Source organism: Equus przewalskii, chromosome 29 (assembly GCF_037783145.1).
Source record: "Equus przewalskii isolate Varuska chromosome 29, EquPr2, whole genome shotgun sequence".
NCBI classification, from domain to species: Eukaryota; Metazoa; Chordata; class Mammalia; order Perissodactyla; family Equidae; genus Equus; species Equus przewalskii.
In genome coordinates this window covers 30,399,026-30,425,563 of record NC_091859.1, presented here as the reverse complement: position 1 = coordinate 30,425,563, position 26,538 = coordinate 30,399,026, and the positions used below count along the sequence as shown (strand labels likewise).

At 37.5% G+C, this 26,538-nt stretch overlaps 1 protein-coding gene across 12 annotated transcripts in view; it reads right to left on the bottom strand.

The window, feature by feature from the left end:
• The window catches only part of RIC8B (RIC8 guanine nucleotide exchange factor B), a 106,203-nt gene that overhangs the window by 24,625 nt on the left and 55,040 nt on the right, over positions 1-26,538 (bottom strand). For all 12 annotated transcript variants that reach the window (XR_548290.2, XR_548292.2, XR_548293.2 and 9 more), the window contains 4 exons: positions 20,451-20,679; positions 19,608-19,703; positions 13,994-14,138; positions 2,415-2,559 (listed from right to left, as the gene is read on the bottom strand). Coding sequence is in view for 5 of the 12 variants with exons in the window: in XM_070599812.1 (XP_070455913.1) it covers positions 2,415-2,559; positions 13,994-14,138; positions 19,608-19,703; positions 20,451-20,679 (615 nt within the window). In the remaining 7 variants the exon portion in view is untranslated. The remainder of the gene's footprint in view (positions 1-2,414; positions 2,560-13,993; positions 14,139-19,607; positions 19,704-20,450; positions 20,680-26,538) is intronic.

The following is a 26,538-nucleotide window of genomic DNA, read 5'->3' as shown; positions in this document are numbered from 1 at the left end:
CAATTCTTGGTTTCAGATTCCACTAAAGGATTACAGGTTACCTTGGTGCGTTATTCAAAGTCCACTTACATTTTTGACAATGGGACTAGGGCCAACTGGATCAAGGGCAATTTCTCTGCTTCTGCCAACACTAGCAACTGTTGTAAATAAATGCATCACAAAAAAAGCGGACTGTGATCTTGGGCACACTGATTGGTGAGGTAAGCAATCCTTTCAGAGGCTGACTTCACAAGCTTGACCAGATTGGTAAAAAGTTTTCATAACAATTTTTAGGGAAAAAGTTGTTCGAGCTCTGTGGATCACTCCCCAGAGCACAAAGGATTGTCTCGCTTCCAAAGTACTTTATTCACCACCACTTCTACAGGGACCATTTGAATAAGCATTTTAAATTAACAAATTAAACATCCCACTACACTGTTTCACTTGAAAGAGGGAAGATGTAAGAAAAAAAGATGCTAATCTATCTGAACGGGGAAAGTGTGATGCTATGTGAAGAACGCATGTTTATACCTGTAATGAGCGATGTTTAAGAAATACAACAAGATCTCATAATGGTCACTGTTCTGACCACACTCACACACCATTCCTATGAACAGTATAGGCCAGGTCCAAAGGCTGAAGAAGATTCCAGTTAGGAATGTTAAGGCCTCCATATAGAATCTTCCTATGACAGAGAGCCAAGACAATAACAATATCAACATCATAGTCCTTGATTTAAACAAAAGGTGTTCTCCTGAAATCTAACATCATTGCCATAATGTAACACATTTCTATTTCCCAAACTATTGGGAGAGACTCAATGTTCTTGCATTTTCTCTGAGCTCTTTCTTGATATAGTAACATCCTGGTGTTTGCTAGATAAGTGACTGTTACCTTTATAGAAGTCATCTACCAAAGAAAATCAACAATACACACTGGGATGCAACAATATCAACCATCCTCGAGTACCTAAGAGTTTTCTATCTTAGTTGACTGTGTCCACATACTCTGGGACACAATGAATGCCTAATATTATTTCTACCTTCATTTAAAAATAAGATTTCTCAAGTGGCATATTTTCAAGTCTCAAATGGAGAGATATAAAATATTAAACTGATATGGAAATATAGTTTATGGAATGGAAAAATCAAGAGCTAGCAAGACTAAGAATGATGATTTCTATAATTAGGGAAAGATTAAAGTATGAGTCCTCTAACTTAGCTTCAAATACTTGATAGAGATGCCCAATTTATAACATCTAAATGGTGACAGTCTTAAGAATTTACTGCTTAGAGTCACTGCTAGCTTTTTTCCACAAAAGTCTTTTTTTCTAGGACATACTCCATAAAATCCTGCTGAGGCTGTAACACTGGGGATGCTGTAAGTAACACTACCTACTCGGACCTGATTTGCCAAGAATACAGGCCATATAAGTCCTGTCTGATTACGGAATGATCTTTTCTTTTACTTTCTGACAAATCATTACTTCCATGTCCACAAGACACAATCTACACATAAAAAAAAGAGGCCTAATTTTGCAGATAATGATTTTCTTTTTTTGATCAACTACTACATGATTCACATCACACTCAGAAGACTGCCAGTAGGAGACAGCATGTCAACATCATTGATAAGCCACAAGGAAAGGGCGTGCTCTTTTAACATTCAGAAAACTGAGTTCAAATAACTCCTAATAAGTGGAAACTAAAAAATTTACTTAAAATGAGGGTTGAGAGGGGGACAAAAAGGATGGGGAGGGAATAGAAGGAAGTAGAGGTGGTTTGTTTTGGGATAAGAGAAGAATTAGTGTCTTTGATTTGTAAGCACTGACTCAGGGAAGACTTGCTAGAGTTTCTGGTTTGCCTGTTCAGTGCACTAATGCATCTGGTAAAAGATGATTCCCTAAGTGTCTGATTAAAATTTACTGTGGAGCCAGACTTCCTTCCTTTCGCTAGTGATGTGCCTCGCTGCTTTATTCTATTGAGTCCTCAGGGTTTCTGTGTAAGAGGGAAGATCAGAATGTATGGAACCTACATTTAGATTTCTGAGAAAGATATTTAAACCCTTGGTTCTGTTATACCTTACAAATTTCAACCTATGGAAAAGAAAGCAAAGAGTAAGCAACAATACTTTTAAAGTATATGACAGCAGATCTCTAAAGACACCCTCTCTCAATGCTTGGAGAGGGTAATGAGCATGTTGAAGATGTCACGCAGCAGAACACTTCCTGCCATATTATCCTTCCTCAATCACTTGAAGTCACTCTCTAAGCCCACTAGCTATGAAACTGCCTCTAAAAACACTATTAAATGGAAAGCTTCCAAATCCACAAAAGAAAAGAAATGCTTGGAAGTGAAAGACAAAAGAAGTGAAAGGGCAAATAACCAACTCAAAGGCAAAGACATAGTTAGGTGAAAAGAAACTTGATACTATACTTTGGTTTTGCATTTTTGTATTCTTCAGTGTCTGTGTCCTCGTCCTCTGAGTACCAATTATCTCCTCTTCCTCCAGCCAAGAGGCCCCTGGCCGCCAACAGTCCTGCAGCATTCCCATAGCCAGTGTATTTCAGCAGGCTATCCACTGCAAAAACAGAATAGGTTTTTAGTCAGGAATCCTTGGGTGCGCAGTATTGTCACCAACTACTCACCAACACAGGGAGGTTGGAGATATACGCTGCGGCAGTAAATCTTAAAACTTGAGAGGTTTCCAAAGCGTGGTAGTGGTTACACTGAATTACCTACAAATTCTCCTACATGCTTTGAGGGCCAAAAACCTTTTTTCAGGTATCAGAAATTCAAATGGAGCTGTTTTGAATATACTGTGTGGGAGGAGTGGGGCCTCTAACCACTGGGCCCTGGAAAGGGTGATGCTGTAAGTTTCTGTTCACAAATCTTATCTCTTTATCCAGTTTTAGAGAAATGATGATTAGAAGCTGGTGTTAATGAAAGCCAAATTGGGTTTTTACCAATATAGCACATAACATAAAATCTTTTTCATACACTTTATAGGAATTGGAGAGAAAGAGTATAGGAAATAAGAAAACTTGAAGATATTAGCAAATAGGATAGGCTAAGTTACTGCTTTTTCAAAAAAGTCAGCAACAATATGTAAGTACATGACACCCACCGAGAAGGCAGGCCCAGGAATTAGACTGGTTGGAGGCGCTACCAATGCCTAGATGGTTGGCCTTGGGTAAGTTAGTTTTTAGGTCTGTACCCCAATTTTCTAATCTGGAGAATTGGAATAGTAATATCTACCTCACAGATAAGTACATGCAAAGTGCTTAGAAAAGTATCCGGCACGAAGTAAACACTCATTCTTTTTTTTCCTTGGTAAAATGATCATTTTAGACTTATCTTAGTCAACCAAAAAAAGAAAAAAAGCCCAGTGTAGAATTTGGTGCAGGTCCTCGGTAGGTATTACCTTGTCATCAGTGTAAGGTGATATCTCTAAGATGAGCAGACACGTACACTTTTGCAGGGAAGCCCTGAATTGTAGAAATTTTTTTTTGTGATGATTTCTAAGCAACTTTAAGGAAGATACTAAGCAATTATTAGCAGCTTTATTTAGGAGCACTCTCTTTTCTTCAGGTACAATTTCAAAGTGAACACTAGAATATTCAATCAAAAGGTAAAAATTGGTAAAATTTATTTAAGGCTTTCAATAAAATGTCATCCTAAAGACAACTGTAGGAAACAAAACATAACACTGTCTCATCCATGTATAAAGCCCTAGTAAAATCTACATCTGAATTATAATTGTAATTCAGATCACTTACTCAAAGAAGACAAAATAAAGCTAGAGAAGTTTCAGAGGAGGGCAATTAAAATAACTTTGGGGAGCTGACAGGGGCAGTGGATAGGGAAATGCGTGGGTAAGGAAAAGGGAGATGTAGGGTCAGAATCTGCTCCTGAAGGGCATGGAGAGGACAAACAGTCCAGGACAGAGTTGTCCATTAAATTTTCAAATACTTCAACAAGAGGGTACCTCCTTTGACATTGAAAATAGGTAGTTTGGGGACAAATAAAATGTAGTCTTGCTTTCAAAGGATACAGCACACTGGTGAAATTTGTGCAAAAGGAAACATGGATTAATCATATAAGTAGATTAAATAAAGTTTATACTTGTTGCTTTCAACCATTTTCTACCTTAAAACCTATTGGTAACTGTAGCCTCTTTGGTATTAATTCTAAGTGGATGCTGGATAGAACCATATTAGAATTTAATGGGGGATGATAGTGGAATAATTTGAAAGCCCTCTGAATAAATCTGATATGCTCCCTCTTGCCATCAGTGCCTCTGCAAGATGCAGTGGTTTAGAGAAATAATGAATTCTTAATGGGTAGGAAGTGAATATCCAGTGTATACAGGTATCATTAATATTCATCGAATTCAGACATGACTTTAATGACATGGTCAGACACAAAGTCACTGAGCCTGAAGGATCTTCCCACATGGCACTGATACTCTCATTGTAAGCATTTTTGATGAGGTTTATTTTTTAACAAATAAGGATGTTTGGTGGTTCCAGAAAAGAAATATTCATTGAAATTGTTAAAGTCTAAATTGAGATGATATGAATAAATGGTTTAAAAGAATATACTTAAAAACAAAATAACGATAATAAAAAAAGACATAAAATGTAAATAACCTACAATGGCTAAAGATTAAAACAGCTTAACAATGGAGAGTTTGGGGCTGGCCCAGTGGCATAGTGGTTAAGTTTGCATGCTCTGCTTTGGCAGCCCGGGGTTCACGGTTCGGATCCCAGATGCAAACCTATACACTGCTCATCAAGCCATGCTGTGGAGGTGTCCCACATACAAAATAGAGGAAGACTGGCAACAGATGTTAGCTCAGGGCCAATCTTCCTCACAAAAAAAAAATTAAAAGAAAAAAGAATGCAGAATTCATGAAAGATCAAAACAGGTTAGAAAGAAGTAAATGGAACACTAAATAACCTGCTTTCTTATGCAGAAAATCCTCCTTGAAGCTAGTTAATAGCAAAAATCCCTAACATTTTTATAAAAATAAAGTTTACTGGGGTTGGCCGGTGGCCGAGTGGTTAAGTTCGTGTGCTCCGCTTTGGCAGCCCAGAGTTTCGCTGGGTCGGATCCTGGGCGTAGACATGGAACCACACATCAGGCCATGCTGAGGCGGCATCCCACACAGCACAATCAGCAGGGTCACAACTGTAATATACAACTATGTACTGGGGGGCTTCGGTGAGAAGCAGAAGAAAAAAACCAAAGAAGATTGGCAACAGATGTTAGCTTAGGTGTGCCAAGCTAACATCTGTTGCCAATCTTTAAAATAAATAAGTAAATAAAGCTTACTGTTCATTTACTGGAAGAAACATTGTGTCAACTCTGTGACAGTTTGGGTTACAAAGATTAAGACACACCTTACCTTCTATAAGGCTATATAACCAGTAGTTCTAAAGTCAAATGAACTTCTGTTAACAATAAAATACTTAAAATTGGGGCTTGGGGGAGTAGAGACAAACGGATTACAAAATTCTCACAGTGAGAAGCATTTTCTTTGTAAAGTTCTGATTGACATTACAGTAGTCCCTCAGTATCCCCAGGGGATTGGTTCCAGGAATGGGTGTGGATACCAAAATCCTATATAAGCTCAAGTCCCTTATATAAAATGGTGTAGTATTTGCATATAACCTACGTACATCCTCCCATATACTTTAAATCATCTCTAGATTACTAATACAATGCAAATGCTATGTACATAGTTGCTATATAGTTTAGGGAATAATGACAAGAAAAACAAGTCTGTATGTGCTCAAAACCATGACGCAACCATGTAGGCCTTTCACTCTGCAGTTGGTTGAATCTGCAGATGCAGAACCCAGGGATACGAGAGTGCACTGTATTTGGTAGAGTGTTTCTAGATCCTTTTTAGTTTATTTTCAAATACACCGTTTAACATCCTATTTGAATTGGGAAAGTAGTAAAAGAAAAATGGATTCGACTTGGATGTTAAGGTAAGCTGCAAAGATTCTTCAGTTGGTCCTCGGGGAAAAAAAAGAGACAGATATATCTGTTTTTTGGTCATAGTAATCATCCATACAGTTAGGTGAAACTGCTGTAGAAATGAAACAAATCAGCATTCAGTCAGAAAGTTGCAAGAAATATTTTATCGCTGTTTTACCAAGATGCTAGAGGGCACTATGAACAGAGGAACGCAGCCACCGCCGCACACCACGTGAGAACTGCACTAGGAGTAATGGTATTAACTGCTGACACAAATGGGGGTTTACCACACTCTACCATGAGAACAAAAAAGAGGTTTTGCTCTTTTACCAAAGAGAGAGAACAGCAGAGCCAGGTCTACCCAGAGACCATTCCCCCTTCTCTGTTACACAGAGAAGGATTTATAATTCTTTTCCTTCTAGTCAAATACTATTTAGAAATCCTATACTAGTAGCTTCTTCTAACTAGTCTCTCTATTTCCATTCTCACACTCCTTCATTCCTTGTTCCACACAACTGCCTATCTTTGAAAAGCAAAAATATGTTATCACCTTCCTGGATAAAACCTTTACTATCTCCCCTATAGGGTAAAGCTCAAGTTCTAAAGTAGGGCGTAAAGTGTTCTTCATTTTGTGGCCTCTGCCTTCTTTTCCAAAGTCATCTCCTATTACTCCTGCACACTGGGGATTCCTCATACCTTGAACTAGTTTCTTTTCTGTACATACCAAGGCTGTTTCCCATTTCTCTGTGAAGACTTTTTCTGACCTTTTCCACACCACCCAATCCTTCCCTCTTCCAGGTTACCAGACTACCTGGCACATTCCTCTCTTATGGTGTTACAACAGTGTACTGATATTATTACTTGATATGGAGAAATCCACAAGACAGTGTATTTACCACAGTGAATTCATAGAGAGCACAAATATTTGCTCTTTCATTAAACATTTATGGGGGCATCTACTATCTATAAGGTTCTTCGTTAAACACTGGGGATCCAAAGATGAAGAAGACACAATCTCTGATTTAATGAAAACTCAATGTCTATAATGCAAGTTTGACAAATAAAGAGTTACAACATAGCAAATGTCAGAAGTATTAAAAACAGAGATAAGTAAAAATGGTACAAGGCAGATAATGATTAACTCTGCCTTGGATGATCAGAGAAATCTTCACAGAGATGATGCTAAAGCTGATCTTCAAGGATAAATAAAGCTCACCATGCTAACAAAGATGGAGAAAGGCATTCTATGTAAGAGGAACAGCATCTGCCAAGCCATGGATATATGCCAAGAAACAGCAGAGTATAATCAGGCAAGAATAAAAAATTTAGTATGATTAAGTAGAGAGTGTACAGTGGATTTAGAATATACTACAGAGATAGGCCATGGAGGTAAATTTGGATTTTACCATGCAGGTGACAGGGAGTCATATAAGGGAGAATGACAAGATTATATTTGTATTGTAGAGCAATCCTTCTGCTAGCCACGTGGAAGACAGAAGAAAACCTGGCCAGAAGCAGAGAGCTATAACTATTTTAATAGTTTGAGACATACACAGATTTGGGAATCCCCAGCAAATAGGCTGAAGCAGAAGCCAAGGAATAAGATGAGATCACCCAGGGAGCAATGTAAAGTGAGAACAGGGGCCAGAAGAGAGCTCTAGGGAACACCAGCAATTACATGTGGACAAAGAGAGTAATTAGCAAAGGAGACTGAAAAGAACAGCTTAAAGGAAATCTAGGAGTGTGTGGAAGCACAGAAACAAAGAGAGTGCTCAACGGTGTCAACTGTTATGAGAAACATAGTAAGATAAAGGTTAAAAATATCCATTGCTTTTGAAAATTAATTTGTGACCTTACTGAGAGCATTTTCAGTGGAGTCTGAGGGGCAGGGAATGGTGTTAGAAAGCCTGACTTGCAGCAAGCTGAAGCCTGAGTGGGTAGTAAGGAGACTAAAGAGAAAAACATGTTAGTCTTTCAAGATGCTAAGATGTGAAGGACAGTGACATGAAGATGTATATAGGTTAAGGGAACCACATAGGGAGAGTTAAAAAACAAAGGAATAGAAGGTAACAAGGCTTCCTGAGAAGACAGGAAGAGAAAAGATCAACAGGAAAGGGAGACTTCAGCTCTGAGCTAAACAAACACCTATTCCTCTGAGACTGAAATAAAGGAGACAAAAGTAAGTTTATAGGTGTGGGGCTGGGGCTATGTGCTGAAGAAGTTCAAGCCTTATTTATCTCTGCAATTCAGTCCTTGTCATAATGCCTAGCATGTACTGGAAATTAATGAATGTGTTAAAAGGGGGGAAACCCCTCACAAAGGCAGCGGGTTGTTGTTTTTTTTTTTTTCCTTTTTTTTTAATTGAGTTATTGATAGGTTACAATCTTGTGAAATTTCAATTGTACATTAATGTTTGTCAGTCATGTTGTAGGTGCACCACTTCACCCTTTGTGCCCACCCCCCACCCCACCTTTCCCCTGGTATCCACTAAACTGTTATTGGTCCATAGTTTTAAATTCCTCATATGAGTGGAGTCATACACAGATTATCCTTCTCTTGCTGGCTTATTTCACTTAACATAATTCTCTCAAGGTCCATCCATGTTATTGCAAATGGAATGATTTTGTTCTGTTTTGCAGCTGAGTAGTATTCCATTGTATATATGTACCACATCTTCTTTATCCATTCGTCTGTTGATGGGCACTTAGGTTGCTTCCACGTCTTGGCTATTGTAAACAGTGCTGCAATAAACATTGGGGTGCACAGGACTTTTGGGATTGCTGACTTCAGGCTCTTTGGATAAATACCCAGTAGTGGGATGGCTGGATCGTATGGTAGTTCTATTTTTAGTTTTTTGAGGAATCTCCATACTGTTTTCCATAGTGGCTGCACCAGTTTGCATTCCCACCAGCAGTGTATTAGGGTTCCTTTTTCTCCGCAACCTCTCCAACATTTGTTGCTATTAGTTTTAGATATTTTTGTCATTCTAACGGGTGTAAGGTGATATCTTAGTGTAGTTTTGATCTGCATTTCCCTGATGATCAGCGATGATGAGCATCTTTTCATGTGCCTATTGGCCATCAGTATATCTTCTTTGGAGAAATGTCTGTTCATGTCTCCAGCCCATTTTTTGACTGGGTTGTTTGATGTTTTGTGGTTGAGTTGCGAGAGTTCTTTATATATTAAGGATATTAAGCCTTTGTCAGATATATGACTTGCAAATATTTTTTCCCAGTTAGTGGGTTGTTTTTTTGTTTCAATCCTGTTTTCATTTGCCTTGAAGAAGCTCTTTAATCTGATGAAGTCCCATTTGTTTATTCTTTCTATTGTTTCCCTTCTCTGAGAAGACATGGTGTCCGAAAAGATCCTTTTAATACTGATGTCAAAGAGTGTACTGCCTACGTTTTCTTCCAGAAGCCTTATGGTTTCAGGACTCACCTTTAGGTCTTTAATCCATTTTGAGTTTATTTTGGTGAATGGTGAAAAAGAATGGTCAATTTTCATTCTTTTACATGTGGCTTTCCAGTTTTCCCAGCACCATTTGTTGAAAAGACTTTCTTTTCTCCATTGTATGCCCTCAGCTCCTTTGTCAAAGATAAGCTGACCACAGACGTGTGGTTTTATTTCTGGGCTTTCAATTCTGTTCCATTGATCTGTCCACCTGTTTTTGTACCAGTACCATGCTGTTTTGATTACTGTAGCTTTGTAGTATGTTTTGAAGTCAGGGATTGTGATGCCTCCCGTTTTGTTCTTTTTTCTCAGGATTGCTTTAGAAATTCGGGGTCTTTTGTTGCCCCACATGAATTTTAGGATTCTTTGTTCTAATTCTGTAAAGAATGTCATTGGGATTCTGATTGGGATGGCGTTGAATCTGTAGATTGCTTTAGGTAGAATGGACATTTTAACTATGTTTATTCTTCCAATTCATGTACATGGAATGTCTTTCCATCTCCTTATGTCGTCATCCAATTCTCTCAGAAAGGCCTTGTAATTTTCATTATATAGGTCCTTCACTTCCTTAGTTAAGTTTACCCCAAGGTATTTTATTCTTTTTGTTGCGATTGTGAATGGTATTGTATTCTTGAGTTCTTTTTCTGTTGGCTCATTACTGGAGTATAGAAATGCTACTGATTTATGCAAATTGATTTTATACCCTGGCAGCGGGTTGTTTTACAAATTATTTTCTTTTCTTAAACTATGTAAGGCCTATCTTTGGGCCCCCTGTAGAATGTACACAATTTGCAGAGCAGATAATAAGTTTAGTTTTGTCAGAGCTCAACAAAACAAGTTGGTGACACAAGTTAACTTGTGAGGCACTATCAGCTGGAGATACTGTTTAGCCTGGCACAGATCGGTATTTAAGACACTTGGATGGCTCTTTCTGTGCCAAGTATTCCATAAAATTTTGCCCTTTGTATCTCGCCCCATTTTTAATTTTCCTTCTTAATCTAGTCTCTGTGGTCCTAACCCAAATTGATTGCTGCTTGCTGTCTCTACTTAGTGGTCTGACCTTTGATCAGGTACATTCAAACCTAGCTTTGAACATCCTTAAGAGAAAAGTTCAGCCACTCTGATAAATTATTTGAAATTTATTTGATTTTGATATAGTCTGCCTCAAAATCCAACCCAAACTCCAAAAATTGACTTACAAGTTGAATGCGGACTACAAATACTTTTTTTCTGCCAGAAGGTTTTAAATTAGAATTCGTTGACAGCATTTAAAAACTGGGAGATTTTATGTGAAAATCCAGAGTCCTGGCTTTTCCTAAAAAATATGAAAGATTTGCTAACAGTGGCCACATATGCCTTCATAGTAACAATCAGCTAGAGCTAGATAGCAGCAATGTCCTCTTTCCAGTCCCCTTGCTCCTCCATTCCCAACCCACTGTCTCCCCAACAATGAGCCAAGTGTCAGTTTTCATTTATCATCTTATGTCCAGTGCATTTGACTTACTTTCATTACCAGCTTGGCACTTGTAGGCATTTGAGTTTGTGACCCCTGATAAGAAAGCAAATAATATGAGGGCAGAGATCTCGTTTATCTTGTATACCTCTGTATTCCTAGGGTCTAGCTCAAAAAGTATTTGATGAATGAGTAAATTTTTATCCAGAAGAATACATCTACTAAACTTAAAATCAAATTGGAAGGAAAAGCAGATGAGTACATATAGAATTGTTACAGGTCAAATGAAAAAGATACAATTTTGTTAACATGAGTTGGCTTTGGGCTCAAAGTTAGGACTATGAAACCTCAAATAATGGGTCCAATAGAGATAAAGCTAACCGTTTCAAATGAAAAACAATTAACAAATTCATTTATAAATGTATATACCATATTTGCTATGACACTCACTAAACTTATTAGTAAGGTGGTTATATTTAGATACGTTAACTTATATACTTAGATATGAAATTCTAGAAGAAATAAACTTTATTTTTCCTCTTTTAAACACTTTTTACAAAATACCCAAGAAATGCATACTCACTGCAGAAAAATTATAAAATACAGAGAAACTAAAAACAAAATCACCAGTCATCCTACTACTCAGAGGTAACTGGATAATATTTTGGTAAATCTTTTTTAATGAATAGATACACATATGTGTGGTTTAGATTTATGTATATACATACATAATTACACTTTAAAAAAACAGCTAATTTCTGATTTCAGAAAAATTGATTCAATTCAGCCAGTATTTACAGAGTACTATATACAAGACACTATACCAGTCACTTAATTCCAAGATGCTAAATCAATCTTTTTTAAAAGTCATGAAAGAATTGAAGTGTTTAAAAGAGCGGATGTTAAATAAACTAGTCTATGATAGTAGTCGAGATTATTATGAGAGGAAATCTGGCAGAATGGACAGACAGGCCTCAAATTTGGGCTTCAGCCTTAAGCAACAGTGCGACCTTGGATAAATTACTGAAAGGCTCTTAAGCGCCAGGTTGCCACATTTATGATACTAAAATAATAACAATAATATTTAGCTTACAGAGTCCTTATGAGAATTAAATGAAATTATGCATAAATGTCCAGCACATGATATCTCAATACATAATAGATATGTTTATTATCATTGTTATGATATTGATCAAATTATGTTGCTAATATACCATCTTAGAAACTGAAGTGGTTAGATTAATCAGTCAGAAATGAAGTTTAAGAATTCAATGGATACAGCTCAAGAGCAAAAAAGCAAATAATTCAATTAAAAAATGGGCAAAGGACCTGAATAGACATTTTTTCACAGAAGACATACAAATGGCTAGCAGATATAGGAAAAGGTGTCCAACACCACTAATCATCAGGGAAATGCAAATCAAAACTACAATGAGAGATCACCTCACTCCTGTTAGGATGGCAAAAAGACAAGACATAATAAGTGTTAGCAAGGATGTGGTTAAAAGGGAAGCTTGGTACACTGTGGATGGGAATGTAAATTGGAGTAGCCACTACGGAAAACAGTTATGGAGGTTCCTCAAAAATTAAAAATAGAACTACCATATGATCCAGTAATCCCACTTCTGGGTATATCCAAAGGAAAAGAGATCAGTACCCCCAAAAGATGCTTGCACTCCCATGTTCATTGCAGCATTATTCACAATAGCCAAGATATGGAAACAAGCTAACTGTCCACTGACAGATGAAGGGATAAAGGAGATGTGGTATATAATGGAATATTATATATATATTTTATAATTTCAGCCATGACAAGAAGGAAATCCTGCTTTGCGACAACATGAATAAGCCAGACAAAGGCAAATACCGTTATGATCTCACTTGTATGTGGAAGCCTCCCAAAAATTCAAATGCATAGAAACAGAGGGTAGAATGGTGCTTACCAGGGGTTAGGGGGTGGGGGAAATGGGGAGATGCTTGTCAAAGGATATAAGCCTTCAGCTATAAGATGACTAAGTTTTGGGGATCTAATGTACAGCATGGTGACTATAGTTAATAATACTGTAGCGTACACTTGAAATTTGCTGAGAGTAGATCTTAAGTATTCTCACTACAAAAAAAAAGGGTAACTATGTGAGGTGGTGGATCTATTAATTAACCTGATTGCAGTAATCATTTCACAATGTATATGTATATAAAATCATCATTTTGTATACTTTAAATATATACAATTTTATTCATCAATTACACCTAAATAAAGCTGGGGGGAAAAAAGAATTCAACTGACTTAAGATTTTGAGGAAGTGAGTGAAGTTTTCTACCTCCAAATTATCTATTTCACAAAACTGGGGCACTTTAAAAAAGTAGAATATAAAATCTGCTTAGATGGGACTTTTATACTAGCACATTTATAAAGTAGGAGATGAAGAAAGAAATAGGTAAGAATATCTGAATAACTTAGTAAAAGTTCGTTGTTTGAAGAACTTGCCTTTTGCCAAGCAAAAATAACCCATACAATTTTAGGAAATATTTTTAATTGTTGGACGTATCTCAGAAGACAATCACTTTATATACTTACAGAGTATTATTTATTATATTGTAGTAGTTACTCTTACCCTTATCTCAAGGGTAAGGGGTATTTCTTAGATATTTTTGTACTTCCATCCAATATATTGTATAGCTCACATTCAATAACAATTGATTAAAGAACTTAATGAAAAAACCAAAACTCCTATAGCTTTAATTCTGAGAGGAATTAAAGGGGAACTAACCCGGGTCTTTGCATGGTTATCAAAATAGTAGCACTTGAATTACTTAGAGAGGTTTTTCATAATGGCTCCAGGTCCTGACTCATCAAGATTAAGAAGTCTGGGTTAAGGAAACAGAGGCAAAGTTTAAATGTGAGTGTGTTTGGTAATATTTCTGTCCCCATGTCTCAATGAATTCAGAAGCGTACAGAAAGCGTTTTTAAATTATTAATTTTTAATATCTCCTCAAGCCCTCTAATAGAACAGATAAAGAGAAAACTCTGAAAAGAGTAGAATGAGATGGGCACTACTAACAAAAAGATTTCTCAAATTCCCCCAGAAAGATAAAAAATTAGAGGGCAAAGAGTTTAACCTACCTCTCTCTTTGCAAAGGACAAAAAGGAATTCAGCAGCAATTTGCTTGACTCCAAGGTCAACATGTGTCATGAGGCGCACCAGCTTATTTCGCACAGTTGAGCCAACTTCAGGTCGATTTGTCACATCCCTCAATGGTGGTAAAACCTAATGGCACAAATGCAGAAACCATCATCAGTCATAAGTACTAGAGAAAGCAAGAGTGGTACCACACAACTGGTCAGTCTTGAATGTCAACTGAGCTCAGTTTTATGAGTGGAAAAAACATTTAAAAAAATAAATAGGTTTGCTTCCAAATAAAATAAAACTAACAACAACAAAAAACAAACCTCAAATAATTTCATGACTGTAATGAAATTTCATTTGAAGAGAAACATCTCTTCACTATACCACCATGATATATTCAAATCCATTTCTGAGTTTTCCCTCATCTCAGCACCCGGAATGCCTCTGCTTGCCTCTAGCAAAATTCATTTTAAAGTCTGGGTGAAGTTTCTCTTTCTTCCATGGAGACTTCCTTAATACCCTGACTCATATTGATTTTCTCCCTCTTTTAATTCCTGCAGCACTTTCAGTATTTACTAAAAAAATCTGTACTTATGTTGTCTAGTTGTTTTATTTTACAATAAAAAAATTGCTATTAATTATTGAGTACTTCCTATGCGCTAGTTGCTGTATACATACATTCTCTAGAATCAGTCCTCACAGTGACCTTGCAAAGGAGGTAGTAACATCACCATCATCCCTATTTTATACATTGATCCTCAGAGGGCTTGGTTCTTCTGTTTGTTTGCTCACTTACTCACCCATCTATCGACCTAGACCCCTTCTCGTCTGGTTCTCCTCCTACCTCATGGGTTGCTTCATCTCAGCCTCTTTTGCCAATTCTCTTTTCTCTTCTTGTTTTCTAAGTGTTGGAATATTCAAAGGTTGAGCTCTTGCACAACATTTCTTTACTATTTTCACTCATTCTATTGGTGATCTCATCCAGTTTTATGGCTTTATACGTTCTCTATCTACTGATAATGCCCTGAATTATATCTCCACCTTGATTTCTTCCCTGAGCTCAAGACTTTCATAGGCCTCTCAAATTTAGCATGTCCTAAATGGAACTCTTGATGCTCCCACCAAAGTTGTTCCTTCTGCAGTTTTCCATCTCACTAAATGGAAAGTCCATTTTTCCAACTGTTCAGTACAATAACCTTGGAAATATCTTTGACTCCTCTCTTTCATACCCCACATCCAATCCATCAGCAAATTACTTTGGCTCTACTTTTGAAATATATTCATAATCTAACGACTTCTCACTACCTCCTCTAGTATTACCAAAACCAAACTACAATATTTATCGCCTGGATTATTACCACAGCCTCCCAAGTGCTCCCTGATTCCATACTGGTCCTTCTATGATTTATTCTCTACATAGAAGCTAGGATAATCTTTTGACAGTCAGATGATGTCATTCCTGTTCTCAAAGTCCTCCAGTTCCCATGGCTTCTCAGCTTACTGACAGTAAAAGATGAAGTTCTTACAATTCCCTTAGGTTTCACATAATCCAGCTTCCTTCTACTTTTCTGACTTCATTTCTACTACACTCCTTGCTTACATCGCTACAGCCACACAGATCTCCATGGAGCTCCTTAAACATACCAAACACTTTCCTGCCTCACAGTCTTTGCATTTACTGTTCCTTCTGCCCAGAAACTTTTTCTAGAAACTGGCATGGCTCATTCCCTTACTTCCTTCAGGATTCTGTTCAAATGTCATTTATAGCAGGACATTTCCTGACCACTCTATATAACTAGCCTTTAGCATTCTCTTTCTTATCCCTCTTCCAACTCTGCTTTAATTTTCCTCAAAGCTCTTATCACCACCTGACACAGTATATATTGATTTCTTTACTGTCTTTCTTCTTCCACAAGAGTCAGTTCCATGGGTGCAGGGATTTCTTTCTGTTTTGTTCATTGCTCTCACTGCCTGTCATAGTACAGGTGTTCAATAAACATTTGCTGATTAAAGAAGAATGAATTAATTCAAGTCACTTTTTAAAAGTGCTTTCTATAAGCTAGGCACTATGCTAGGAAATGAGGATAGACACAAAGTCAAATAATAATTTACAGTGCCAGGCCCTTTACATGTATACTATTTTATTGAATCCATTCAACTGACTTTCTTTCTTGCCTCTCTTTCTAGACTGAGTGCCTACCATGTATCAGGAGGTCCTGGAGGCACTGGAGACATACTGTGAACAAAAGTGGAAACTAAATCTCAGAAAACTGAGGAGTCTAGCCGAGTGTTTACAGAATCCATATTTCAACACCTCTGGTGGGGAGAGTACAATGCTCTTTGTGCTCTATAGGCAAAGACTCATTATATGATAAATTCTGATTATTTGATTCAGCCAACCAGACTGAGTTTATCTCCTATTTTTAGAAGAATGAGGCATGTAACAAGTGACTTCATGTAGTATGTGCCTAAGTTCCAGAGTCAAGAATCTATTAACCAAGGGTATCACACAAAAACTTTGTTAGCTATGTTTGGGATTCCTTAAAACAAGTTTTTTAAAGTGAAATTTTGTTGTTTTTATTGATATATATCACTCCCCGACAAACTGCATATGTACAGACCCTTTCTATTTCCCCCTAAATACTACCTTCCAACTAATTTTTTCTTTTCTTTGACAAATCTTGTCCAGTTCCTCTTTCAAACCCACAGAATCCTCATCTCTTCTATAAGCCTCTCCAGACTAATCCAACCTGGGTCAGTAATTTCTACCATCTGTTCTCTTTCTACCTGCCCAAATATAGAATAGTCAAAACCAATTTTCTTTGGCATGCATGAATTGGATTTAATCAGGTATCAACTATAGCACATAATTAATTAGCCATGATTCCCTTTACATTATTATCAAAGCTAATCATTTGTTACTTTAAGTCCTGCTTTTCTTTTTTTTTTTTTGAGGAAGATTAGCCCTGAGCTAACATCTGCTGCCAATCCTCCTCTTTTTGCTGAGGAAGACTGGCCCTGAGCTAAGATCTGTGCCCATCTTTGTCTACTTTATATGTGGGACACCTGCCACAGCATGGCTTGATAAGTGGTGCATAGGTCTGCACCCAAGATCTGAACTGGTGAACCCTGGGCCGCCAAAGTGGAATGTGCAAACTTAACCGCTGCACCACTGGGCTGGCCCCATAAGCTCTGCTTTTCTTGATCATCATGGTCTACAGCGCATCCTTCTCAGAAGGAAAGTTGATTTTTGAATTGTGTCTTGTATCTTTAGTTATCTTTTACTTGTTACGTCTCATCTCTTTATCTATACTATAGTGTTTCTTTGAGGATAAGGAGTGGGTCTCATAATCTTTTGAATATACATAATGAGTAGCCCAACGTCTTCATATAAAGAAGCTGTTTAACAAGTAAGTTTTTTTGGCTCTCCAGGTTAGAGATAGCAAAATCTAAACAGTTTAGTCGAAACTGGATCTTCTATGTGAAAAAGCTAAAATACAGAAAACAAAGTATTTTCATTTATTATTCTTCACCAAGTCTTCCTAGTCATGGTAGAATGTCTTAAAATAATCAAACTTGGAAATGACATTAATTCATTAATTAACTAGTTTATTTTGCTTAAATGATTGCTTATGCTTTCATGGTGCCTCTCTCTTCTTCCAATAGACTGTAAACTCCTCAAAGATAGAGTCCCTACTTTCTAATGTCCCCTTATCAGCATTATCTATTAATGTGCTCTACACATAGTGAAGTGCTTACTAAAGCTTGACCACAGAGGGGAAAAAAGAACCTGGTTCATTTATTAGAGGAAATTCTATATGGCAGTAAATAAACAACAGGGTCAATGGTAGTACCGTGTATTGAAATGTGGAAAGAAGAGGAAGAAAGAGGGTGGGGGATGGGAAATCAAGAGATTAGTTTGAGATATGTTAAACTTAAGATACCTACTACATCCCAGGAGAAGAGATGAGTATGCAGTTTGTTATGTGTCTGAAGCTTAGGGGACAGATCAGGGCTGGAGATAGAAATTTGGGAGTCATGTGCCTACAGATGATTTTCCAAACCATGACCGCTGAATGAGATCACCAAGGGAGTGGAAATGGAGACAAAGACAATATTGCCTTGGGGCACTGCAAAGAAGAGGTTCCCTATTGTGTCCTAGAAACCAAGTAAAGAAAATATTTCAAAAAGGAGGGAGTACTCAATTACATCAAAATGCTATTGGAGAATTAAAAAGAAAGATTTGAGAACTATTAGATTGGGCAATATTGGGTTGATGACTTTTGATAAACACCTTTGCAATGGGGTAGAAAGCATGAAAGCCTCATTTCAGTGGGTTCAGGAGAGAATCAAAGATGAGTAAAAAGAACAGAGAGGGTGAGTATAGGAAATTCTTCTGAGGAACAGTGCATAAAGAAGAGCAGAGAAATGGGGAGGCAGATTAAGAAGTGGGATTAAGGGAAGGTTTTTTTGTTTTTAAGATGGAAGATGTGTTTGGGTGTGGACAGAAATGATCCAATACGTTAAAAAAAAAAAAGATTAACCTAAGAAGAAAGAGAGGAAACAAATGCAGGAGCAAAGTTCTTGGTGAGAGGGAAAGGGATCCAGGATACGAGTGCAGAGGCTGGCCACAGAAGGAAGCAGGGACAATTCATCCATTGTGATAGAAAGGAGACAAAGGATATGGCGGTACGGATGCAGACAGACACTAGATGCAGTGGTGGAAAAATGATTTCTTACCATGAATTCTGTTACCATCCTGCTCCAAACTTCATCACCAGCTCTCTTTTGGGCTGGTCTCCTCACGTCTCCTCACACTCCTCTAGTCTATCCTACAAACAGCAGCCAGAGTATCTTTAAATATAGATGAGGTCCCATCTCTTCTCTTCTCAAAACTGTCCAATGCTTTCCAATCTCGTTTAGAAGAGAATCAAAAGTCCGACACAACCTTCTGTTATTTGGTTCTAGCTTACATCTTTTACTCCATCCACCTCTCTGCCCCCTTGTGTATTGTTGTCTAGCCTTCTTGTTTTTCCTTAAGCATACCAAAGCATCCTCTCATCTCAGGGACTTTGAACTTATTCTCTCTGGTATTTTCCTGTTCCAGAATATTCTCAGAGAATATCCTCTTCCAGACATTCTCAGAGATCCTTTTTGTATTTATCCAAGTTTCTGCTCAAATGTCATTTCCTCAGAGAGGCCTTCCCGTATCACCCTAAGTCTCCTCTTCTCCTTCTCCTGTATCTTTCTTCAGAACACTTACCACCACTTGCCATTACATCATATATTTGTTTACTTTTTGTCCCCCAACTATAAGGTAAACTCCACAAGGCAAAGACTTCATCTGCCTTTCAAAGCTTAGAACAATGCTTACAACACAGAACATCGTAGATCTCAATAAGCATTTGCTGAATTAATGAATGAATAACAAAAAAGTATACAGGATCCACTTATTTCTGGACTAGGAAGATTTCAAAGATTAAAACTAACTTTTCTGAGTTTCTGAATTTCTGACAGAAAACCCTATGAAAGAATTCAACTCATTAATTCTATGTTAAAAAAACACATAAGAAGATTAACTTTAAGATGTAATAGACATTAAGCAGTTACCTGATCTTTGAGAAATTTTCTGATGTTTCGATGGGCTCGAGAACATTCTGTTAATAAGCTGAGAACTGGAGTTAGACCTTCTCTATAGCTGCTTCCCTATAAAGAAAATCATACATGCTACATTAGTTTAATTTCTAACAGTATTACTTTGTTCCATATAACTGAGCATAACTCCTTTTTTTAAGGGGGAGACAATATTTTGTTACCAAAACTTTACAAACTATTTTAAAAATTATTTCCCCAACAATATTTCCATTTCATCAGCGAACTTTTCATGTTTACTAATGCCCATTTTTATCCTTCCTGGATTTTCCTAGATTTTGTAGGGTCCTCACTGGCTCAGCCAATGGGCTTAACTGAGGCAAAGGTTTTGATGACCCACCCATACTACCTTGCTGCCTTTTAATATAGTTATCTGACAAAGGAAGTGACAGATGAGAGAAGATAAGCATCTCACGACAAATGGAGAGTTGATGATTTTTTTTTTAAAAAGATGTCTTTTAGGCATTATAGAATGTATTTATCATCAAGCTTTTTTAGGGGCATAATTTTTACTCCTAGGACTTAGAAAATACCTACGTGGAAAACTAATTAATTTTTCCTTGGCACCAGTCAGAATTTTGGTGTTGCATCAACACAATTTTCAGCTTTAAAAAATAAACTCACTTGGTTTCAGTAATTTATCATATATTGTAATAAAATGCATTCCAGAGAACAATTATGTAAGATGTCAGCTATAAAAAAAGTTTAGATTTAAAAATTATGTCCTGTGATGTCTGCATGTATGGCACATTTACGTTCTTTAGAAGCATTTTCCCAAGACCTCCATTTTATCAGCCTTACCTTGTCTATTCTCTTCTCCATAAAATTGAGTAAAACATGAATGGCCTCCATATTCATACCATTGTATACCATGGTATTGTTTTTCAAAACTGTTTCTTTCTCAGCTGTTTTATCACTGGGCAGTTCATCTAAAGTCGTTGCCTCTTGGGCTGTTTCTTCATGGGTTAATGGACAAATGAGAACATCCAAACAAGAGACTGGAACATTGCTTAAAAGGTTGACTGCATTGCTGAAAAGCAATTTAAAAATACAATATTTTAATTTGACTGAATAGTCCTTTAAAATGTGAACATAATTGTAAGTTGAGAAGTGACTTTTAGGAGTCAATTAAAATTTTTCTTTTTCAAAATGAGCCTTTAATATTACTTAGCATTTATTGACTAAGAAACAGAAAATAAAGAGAACTGTTTCAAATACATATATGATAAATTAGAAAGAACAGATGTTAAATGGACACACAATCACATGATGTCATGTCACTCTCTGAAATGCTAAAATAGGAATTAGTAAGCTTTAACATGAGCTCTTTAATTTTATTATGACACAATGCTAGCTTTGCATTTTTTCCTTGGGGTTTTAAATCCTTTTGTGAAGCCACTGGTGTTTTATTATTCCTTAGATTACAACATAAAGCATTTGAGAAGCTGTATATAAGCAGCTTATCACAGAGGCAACAATATTAAAAACCAAATATTGTAGGATTAAGTTTTGTTCTTTTTAGATGTAGAAAATACAATTTTTAGATCATCCCATTTTTTGTAAGACATTTGTAGAAAATGGGTAATGTGCTTTTTCTCCCTCTCTCATCATCAAGTATTTTTAAAAGAGGCCGAAGTAGCAATTTCGAATCTCTATTCCCAAGGCCTTCTTGCTATGTATTAATGAATACACGAGCCGGGGATGCACACCAGCAGGGGGAACCCAAACCTTGTATTTCTGGTATTCTCTAAAAATCTGGTTCTGTTGCTCAGTGTATAAGAGATTAAAATGACACTAATCATTTAAAAATTAGACATGTTCTCAATTAATATATTTTCCTTCATGCATTATTTCATATTATTTCACCTAAAAGGAGAGGGGGTATTCTCTGCTAACTGGATCTTACAAGCCTGTGCCTCAGAACTTCCTGATAAACAACAATGGAAAGACAGGCATTACATTTCCTAGTGACAGAGAAGCAGATCTAAAAATAACCACATCCTGACTAAAAATAAACTCGTCCAAATGCAATTTAAAGGTCTAACCACTTGGGAACCAAGTTCAGGGCTTAATCTATCTGATGTTATCTTAATTTAGACCATAGTAGTTCATTTTATTTTAGATTATAATGACACCCTAAAAAATAAAACAAAATAAACAACAACAAAACAGAAATAAAATACAAAATTTTTTCTTCCCTTTACCGTGAAGTATGGTTCCATTTCCCCAAGAATGAACATTTCCTTTCTTTCTTTTTATATTATGGGGAAAAAAATTCATAAGAAATCACAGTTTAAAAATGAGACAGTGCAGAACGAGTGGTACTGTAAAGGGTATCAAAAAATCTGAACCAAGAACAAAAGTAATTTAACAAGTCCTATAAATGAATGGTTCCTCGTAAAATACAAGCTATCTGGTTGTCCCCCCTAAAAATCTACTACTGCTACTGCTGCTGCTGTAACTACTATTACTGTTAAACAAGCTTCCTAATTTTGGTTATTTGTAAATAGTCACAATTGGTCCAAATATAATGCTTTTCCCACAAACTTTCGTTTTAAAATTTTTGCAAACATCTGTAGTTCCTTATCCAGAGTTAAAAATGTTCTGCTTCTGACTTAAGCATTTGGAAACTGTTATCAAATATCATAGATTCACTGGGGTTAAAAGAAAAAAAAAAAACTAAAGAATTCTACCTTAGAATTACTTTCTAAAACTGTATAAGCCATTGTGAAACGTTAGGACTTTTTTTCAACACACAGGGCAATAGGCTCTGGAGTCCATTGATAGTCTGATTCTCAGAATCTACCAGAGACCACACTGAAAAGTTTAAGACAATGCATTTCATTACAAAGGAATGTTTCCCTTTAAATTCATTTAAAATAAGCAGTTTCAAGGAATTCAGTAAATTTAAGAAACCAAATGTAGAGTTTGATTCAACAAATATTTGGAGGTTTTAGGCTTTTCAGGAAAAGTTCCCATTTTCTCGTTTCTTATTAAACAACTGGGTTCCCAAACAACTACAAAATTAATTTTCTGGCTCACTGTGTTTGAGCTATTCTTTTTAAGTAAGGAAGGCCAGCTTTTTGAGCTCTGTCACTTCTCTGACAGTTTTATTTGTGGTAGAAGAGTGTATGAAATTCTCCAGCTACCAGGAAGTCAGTGACTATGCACAGATCCGCACAATGGTGTTTGCATTCCTACTCCAGGGGGTAGAAATACTGTGTATATTACTCTCCCCTTTTCAGCTTCCTAGAGATCATTAATCACTGGGACATGACATCCTCCTACTCATGCTCCCAGCCCCCTCCTGATATGCAGATTCAAAAACAAGGCCTATTTAGAGCTCCTTAATGCCCTGATTAAAGCCTTGTTGGTTGTGGGAGAGGGAAGGCAATCTAAAACCCACTCCTGTATCAATCACTGGACTAAACATAATTTAATACCAAATGACATTGAGGAGCATGATAATAGTACATGCAGACCTACAACTGTTAACAAATCTTCGAGGTCAAATGTATTTTCTGTATATTTGGGGTTCACATATCTTTTTTCATGGCTGGAAAATCTACTTAAATGAACCTTTACACCTCCAAAAGATTTTCAGATGTAAATACCTAACTTTAACTCAGTTCAGTAATTATTTATTAATTACTTATCCCAGGCATTGTTTTAGGAAGGTATTATGAAGAAAACAGAGACAAATCCCTGCCTTTATAGAGCTTATTTTCCAGCATGGAGAGAACAGTCAATGAAAAGTAAACAAAACAAAAAGTTAATTGAATAGCATGCTAGAAGGTGATAAGGAGTCTGGAGGGAAAACCCAGGAGGGTAAGATAGTACATTTGGCTTGCGATTTTGAATAGGGAGGTTAGGGCAGACCTCACTGAGATGCTGTCATTTAAGCAAAAACTCGAAGGAAGTTAGAGTGAACCATGTGACTATCTGGGGAAAGAGCATTCCAGGAAGAAGAGCAAAGGCCCCAGGGCAGGAGCAGTGGCATGTTTGAAGAAATGCAAAGAGGCTGGTGTGGCTGAACCACCATACACAGGGAGAGGAGTAGGACAGGAGATCATACAGGTATGGGGAGGCCAGAGTAGTCTTGCAGGCTATTACAACTTTAGTTTTGTTCTGAGTGAAATGGAGAGCCATTGCAGAATTTTGCATGGTGATAAATACTCTATCTTAAAAGGGTCACTCTGGCTACTGCAGTGAGAACAGTTGTTAGCACAACAAAGGAGAAGGATGAGTTAGGGTGTTACTATAATAATTCAGGTGAGGTGAACAGGGTGCTAACAGTGAACTGGTTAGATTTTGAAGGACTTCCTTACATGCTAATTGTAGAGTGTGAGAATCCAAGGTTCTAGCCTTAGCAAGTGGAAAGCTGGAGTTGCCATCAACTGAAATGGGAAACACAGCAGGTGAAGTAGCTTTTTAGAGGAAGATAAAGAGTTTAATTTTGGATATGTTAAGTTTGGGACGTCTATTAGATGTTAGTAGGACGTTAGTAAGAGTGTGGAGTTCAGGGAGGGAGATCTGGATTAGAGATATAAACTGAGGAGTCAGCAGCATGTAGGTGGTATTCAAAGACAGAAAACTGAATTAGATCAGTAAGAGAATGAGTGTGAACTGAAAGACTACGAGGGCTGAGCCTGGAGCACTCCATTGTCCAGAGGCTGCGGAGTAGAGGAAGAAATTAGAACTAGTGAGGTGGGAGGAAAATTAAGATAGTATGGTATCTTTGAAGAAAGTATATAAGTAAGAATGGAGTGATCGCTTTGTCAAATGAAGTGGACAGATCAAGTAAGATGACAACTGAGGATGTCCACTGGATTTAGCAACACAGAAGTCACTAGTGACCTTAATAATTGCCATTCTGGTGGAGTAGTGAGACTAAAACCTTAGTAGAGAGAATAGGAGAAGAATCAGTCAACACTGAGAGGAGTTTTGCTGCAAAAGGCGAGAGAGATTGGAGCAGAAGCAGGTAGGGAAGTGTCAAGAAAACTCTGGATAAGTTATGGATGGAAAGACCCCTGAATGCTACGCTCAGCAAAGTCTATCTTTTTAATCCACAGTGATCTGGTCATTGTTCTCTAAATGTGCCAGAGACATATTCTCATGTCTGTATTTGTCCATGTTTTTTCTTGCTTAGAACATTCTCATCAAGACTACCTCAAGGGGCCAGCCTGGTGGCACAGCAGTTAAGTGCGCACGTTTCGCTTTGATGGCCCAGGGTTCACCAGTTCGGATCCCCGGTGTGGACATGGCACCGCTTGGCAAGCCATGCTGTGGTAGGCGTCCCACATAGAAAGCAGAGGAAGATGGGCACGGATGTTAGCTCAGGGCCAGCTTCCTCAGCAAAAAGAGGAGGACTGGCAGCAGTTAGCTCAGAGCTAATCTTCCTCAAAAAAAAAAAAAAAAAAAAAAGACTACCTCAAACCTCACTTCACTCTCAACAGATATTTACTATGCCCTCTGCTAGGCATTAAGTATACAAAAATAAATAAAATATACTCCTCAGGGCTGGCCTGATGGCACAGTCGTTAAGTTTGTGCACTCTACTTTGGTGACCTGGGGTTCGTGGGTTCAGATCCTGGGCCTGGACCTACACACTGCTCATCAAGCCATGCTGTGGTGGTGTCCCACATACAAAACAGTGGAAGATTGGCACAGATGTTAGCACGGGGACAATCTTCCTCAAGCAAAAGGAGGAAGATTGGCTACACATGTTAGCTCAGGGACAATCTTCCTCACCAAAAAAAATAAGTAAATAATAATAATACACACACACACACACACACACTTCTTTTCCTAAGAGAAGGCAGCATAACATAACTTGTAGAGCAATGGTTTGAATTCTAGATTGTCTCTTAGTAAAAGAGTGCCATGGGCAAATTACAGGACCTCTTCTAGGCCCTGGTGTCCTTATCTCTAAAGTAAAGGGAAATAAATTTATCCCACTAGGTTGATGTGAGGATTAAAAGAAAAAAGGCATGCAAAGTACTCTGCCCAGTACATAGTAAATGGCAACTATTAAGGAGCTTTTGAACAGTAGACATATTGCACTATAGGAGGGAATGGGAAAAATTTGGAGGAAGGAGAGAATATGCTATCTGTGGGGAACTGAAAACAGGTCCCTAAGTCTAAAGCAAAGGACAAGGCCTCTAAAGGAGGGGACTTAGTAGGCAACAAGACCAGAAAGGTGTGTGTATGTGTGTGTGGAGTCGAGTGGGGGAGATCGTAAGGGGACTGTCACAATGAGATGGACATTATGGCCAGACAGGTTACTGATGACCTGAAACCAGAGTTGTCCTGGAAAAAGAGTAGGTGCAGAAGCCAGGGAAATATAGATTTCTCAGATGAAGCTGCAGATCATTAATAAATGCAGAGAGACAAAAGAAGATTGCTCTTAATCATAAAGACAGAGGGGAGCCATGGGAAGATTCTAAGCAGAGATTTGCTTACTGAGAAATGATTGCATGCAGTGGAGAGGATGGGCCAATCTGTCAAGTTAGGTAAAACTTTCCCACAGGACTGAGCAGCCTGAGTTTAGAAGTGGAGAAGGAAAGTGGTCTGACAGATCTGGGGTCAGCTGTTTGAAGACTGGCAGGACATGACAATGAGGGTGTGGAGAGAGGCTGAAATGATGAATCAGTGCTTTAGAATAGAGAGGGAAGAAAGTAAACCTATAAGGGGGCTTATCGATAGGAGAAAAAGGAATCGGGAGGGGACCAGAGGTCTGGACGAGGATGAAGAACAGGTATAGTATAAGTGAGGAAGACTTTCCTCGTCGTGCTAGACCACAGTGAGCTTGTCCTTCAGATTCTATTAGCAATTAGTATTTGGATAATTAATTCACTGGGAAACTATTCAAAAACTATCTTGTGATATC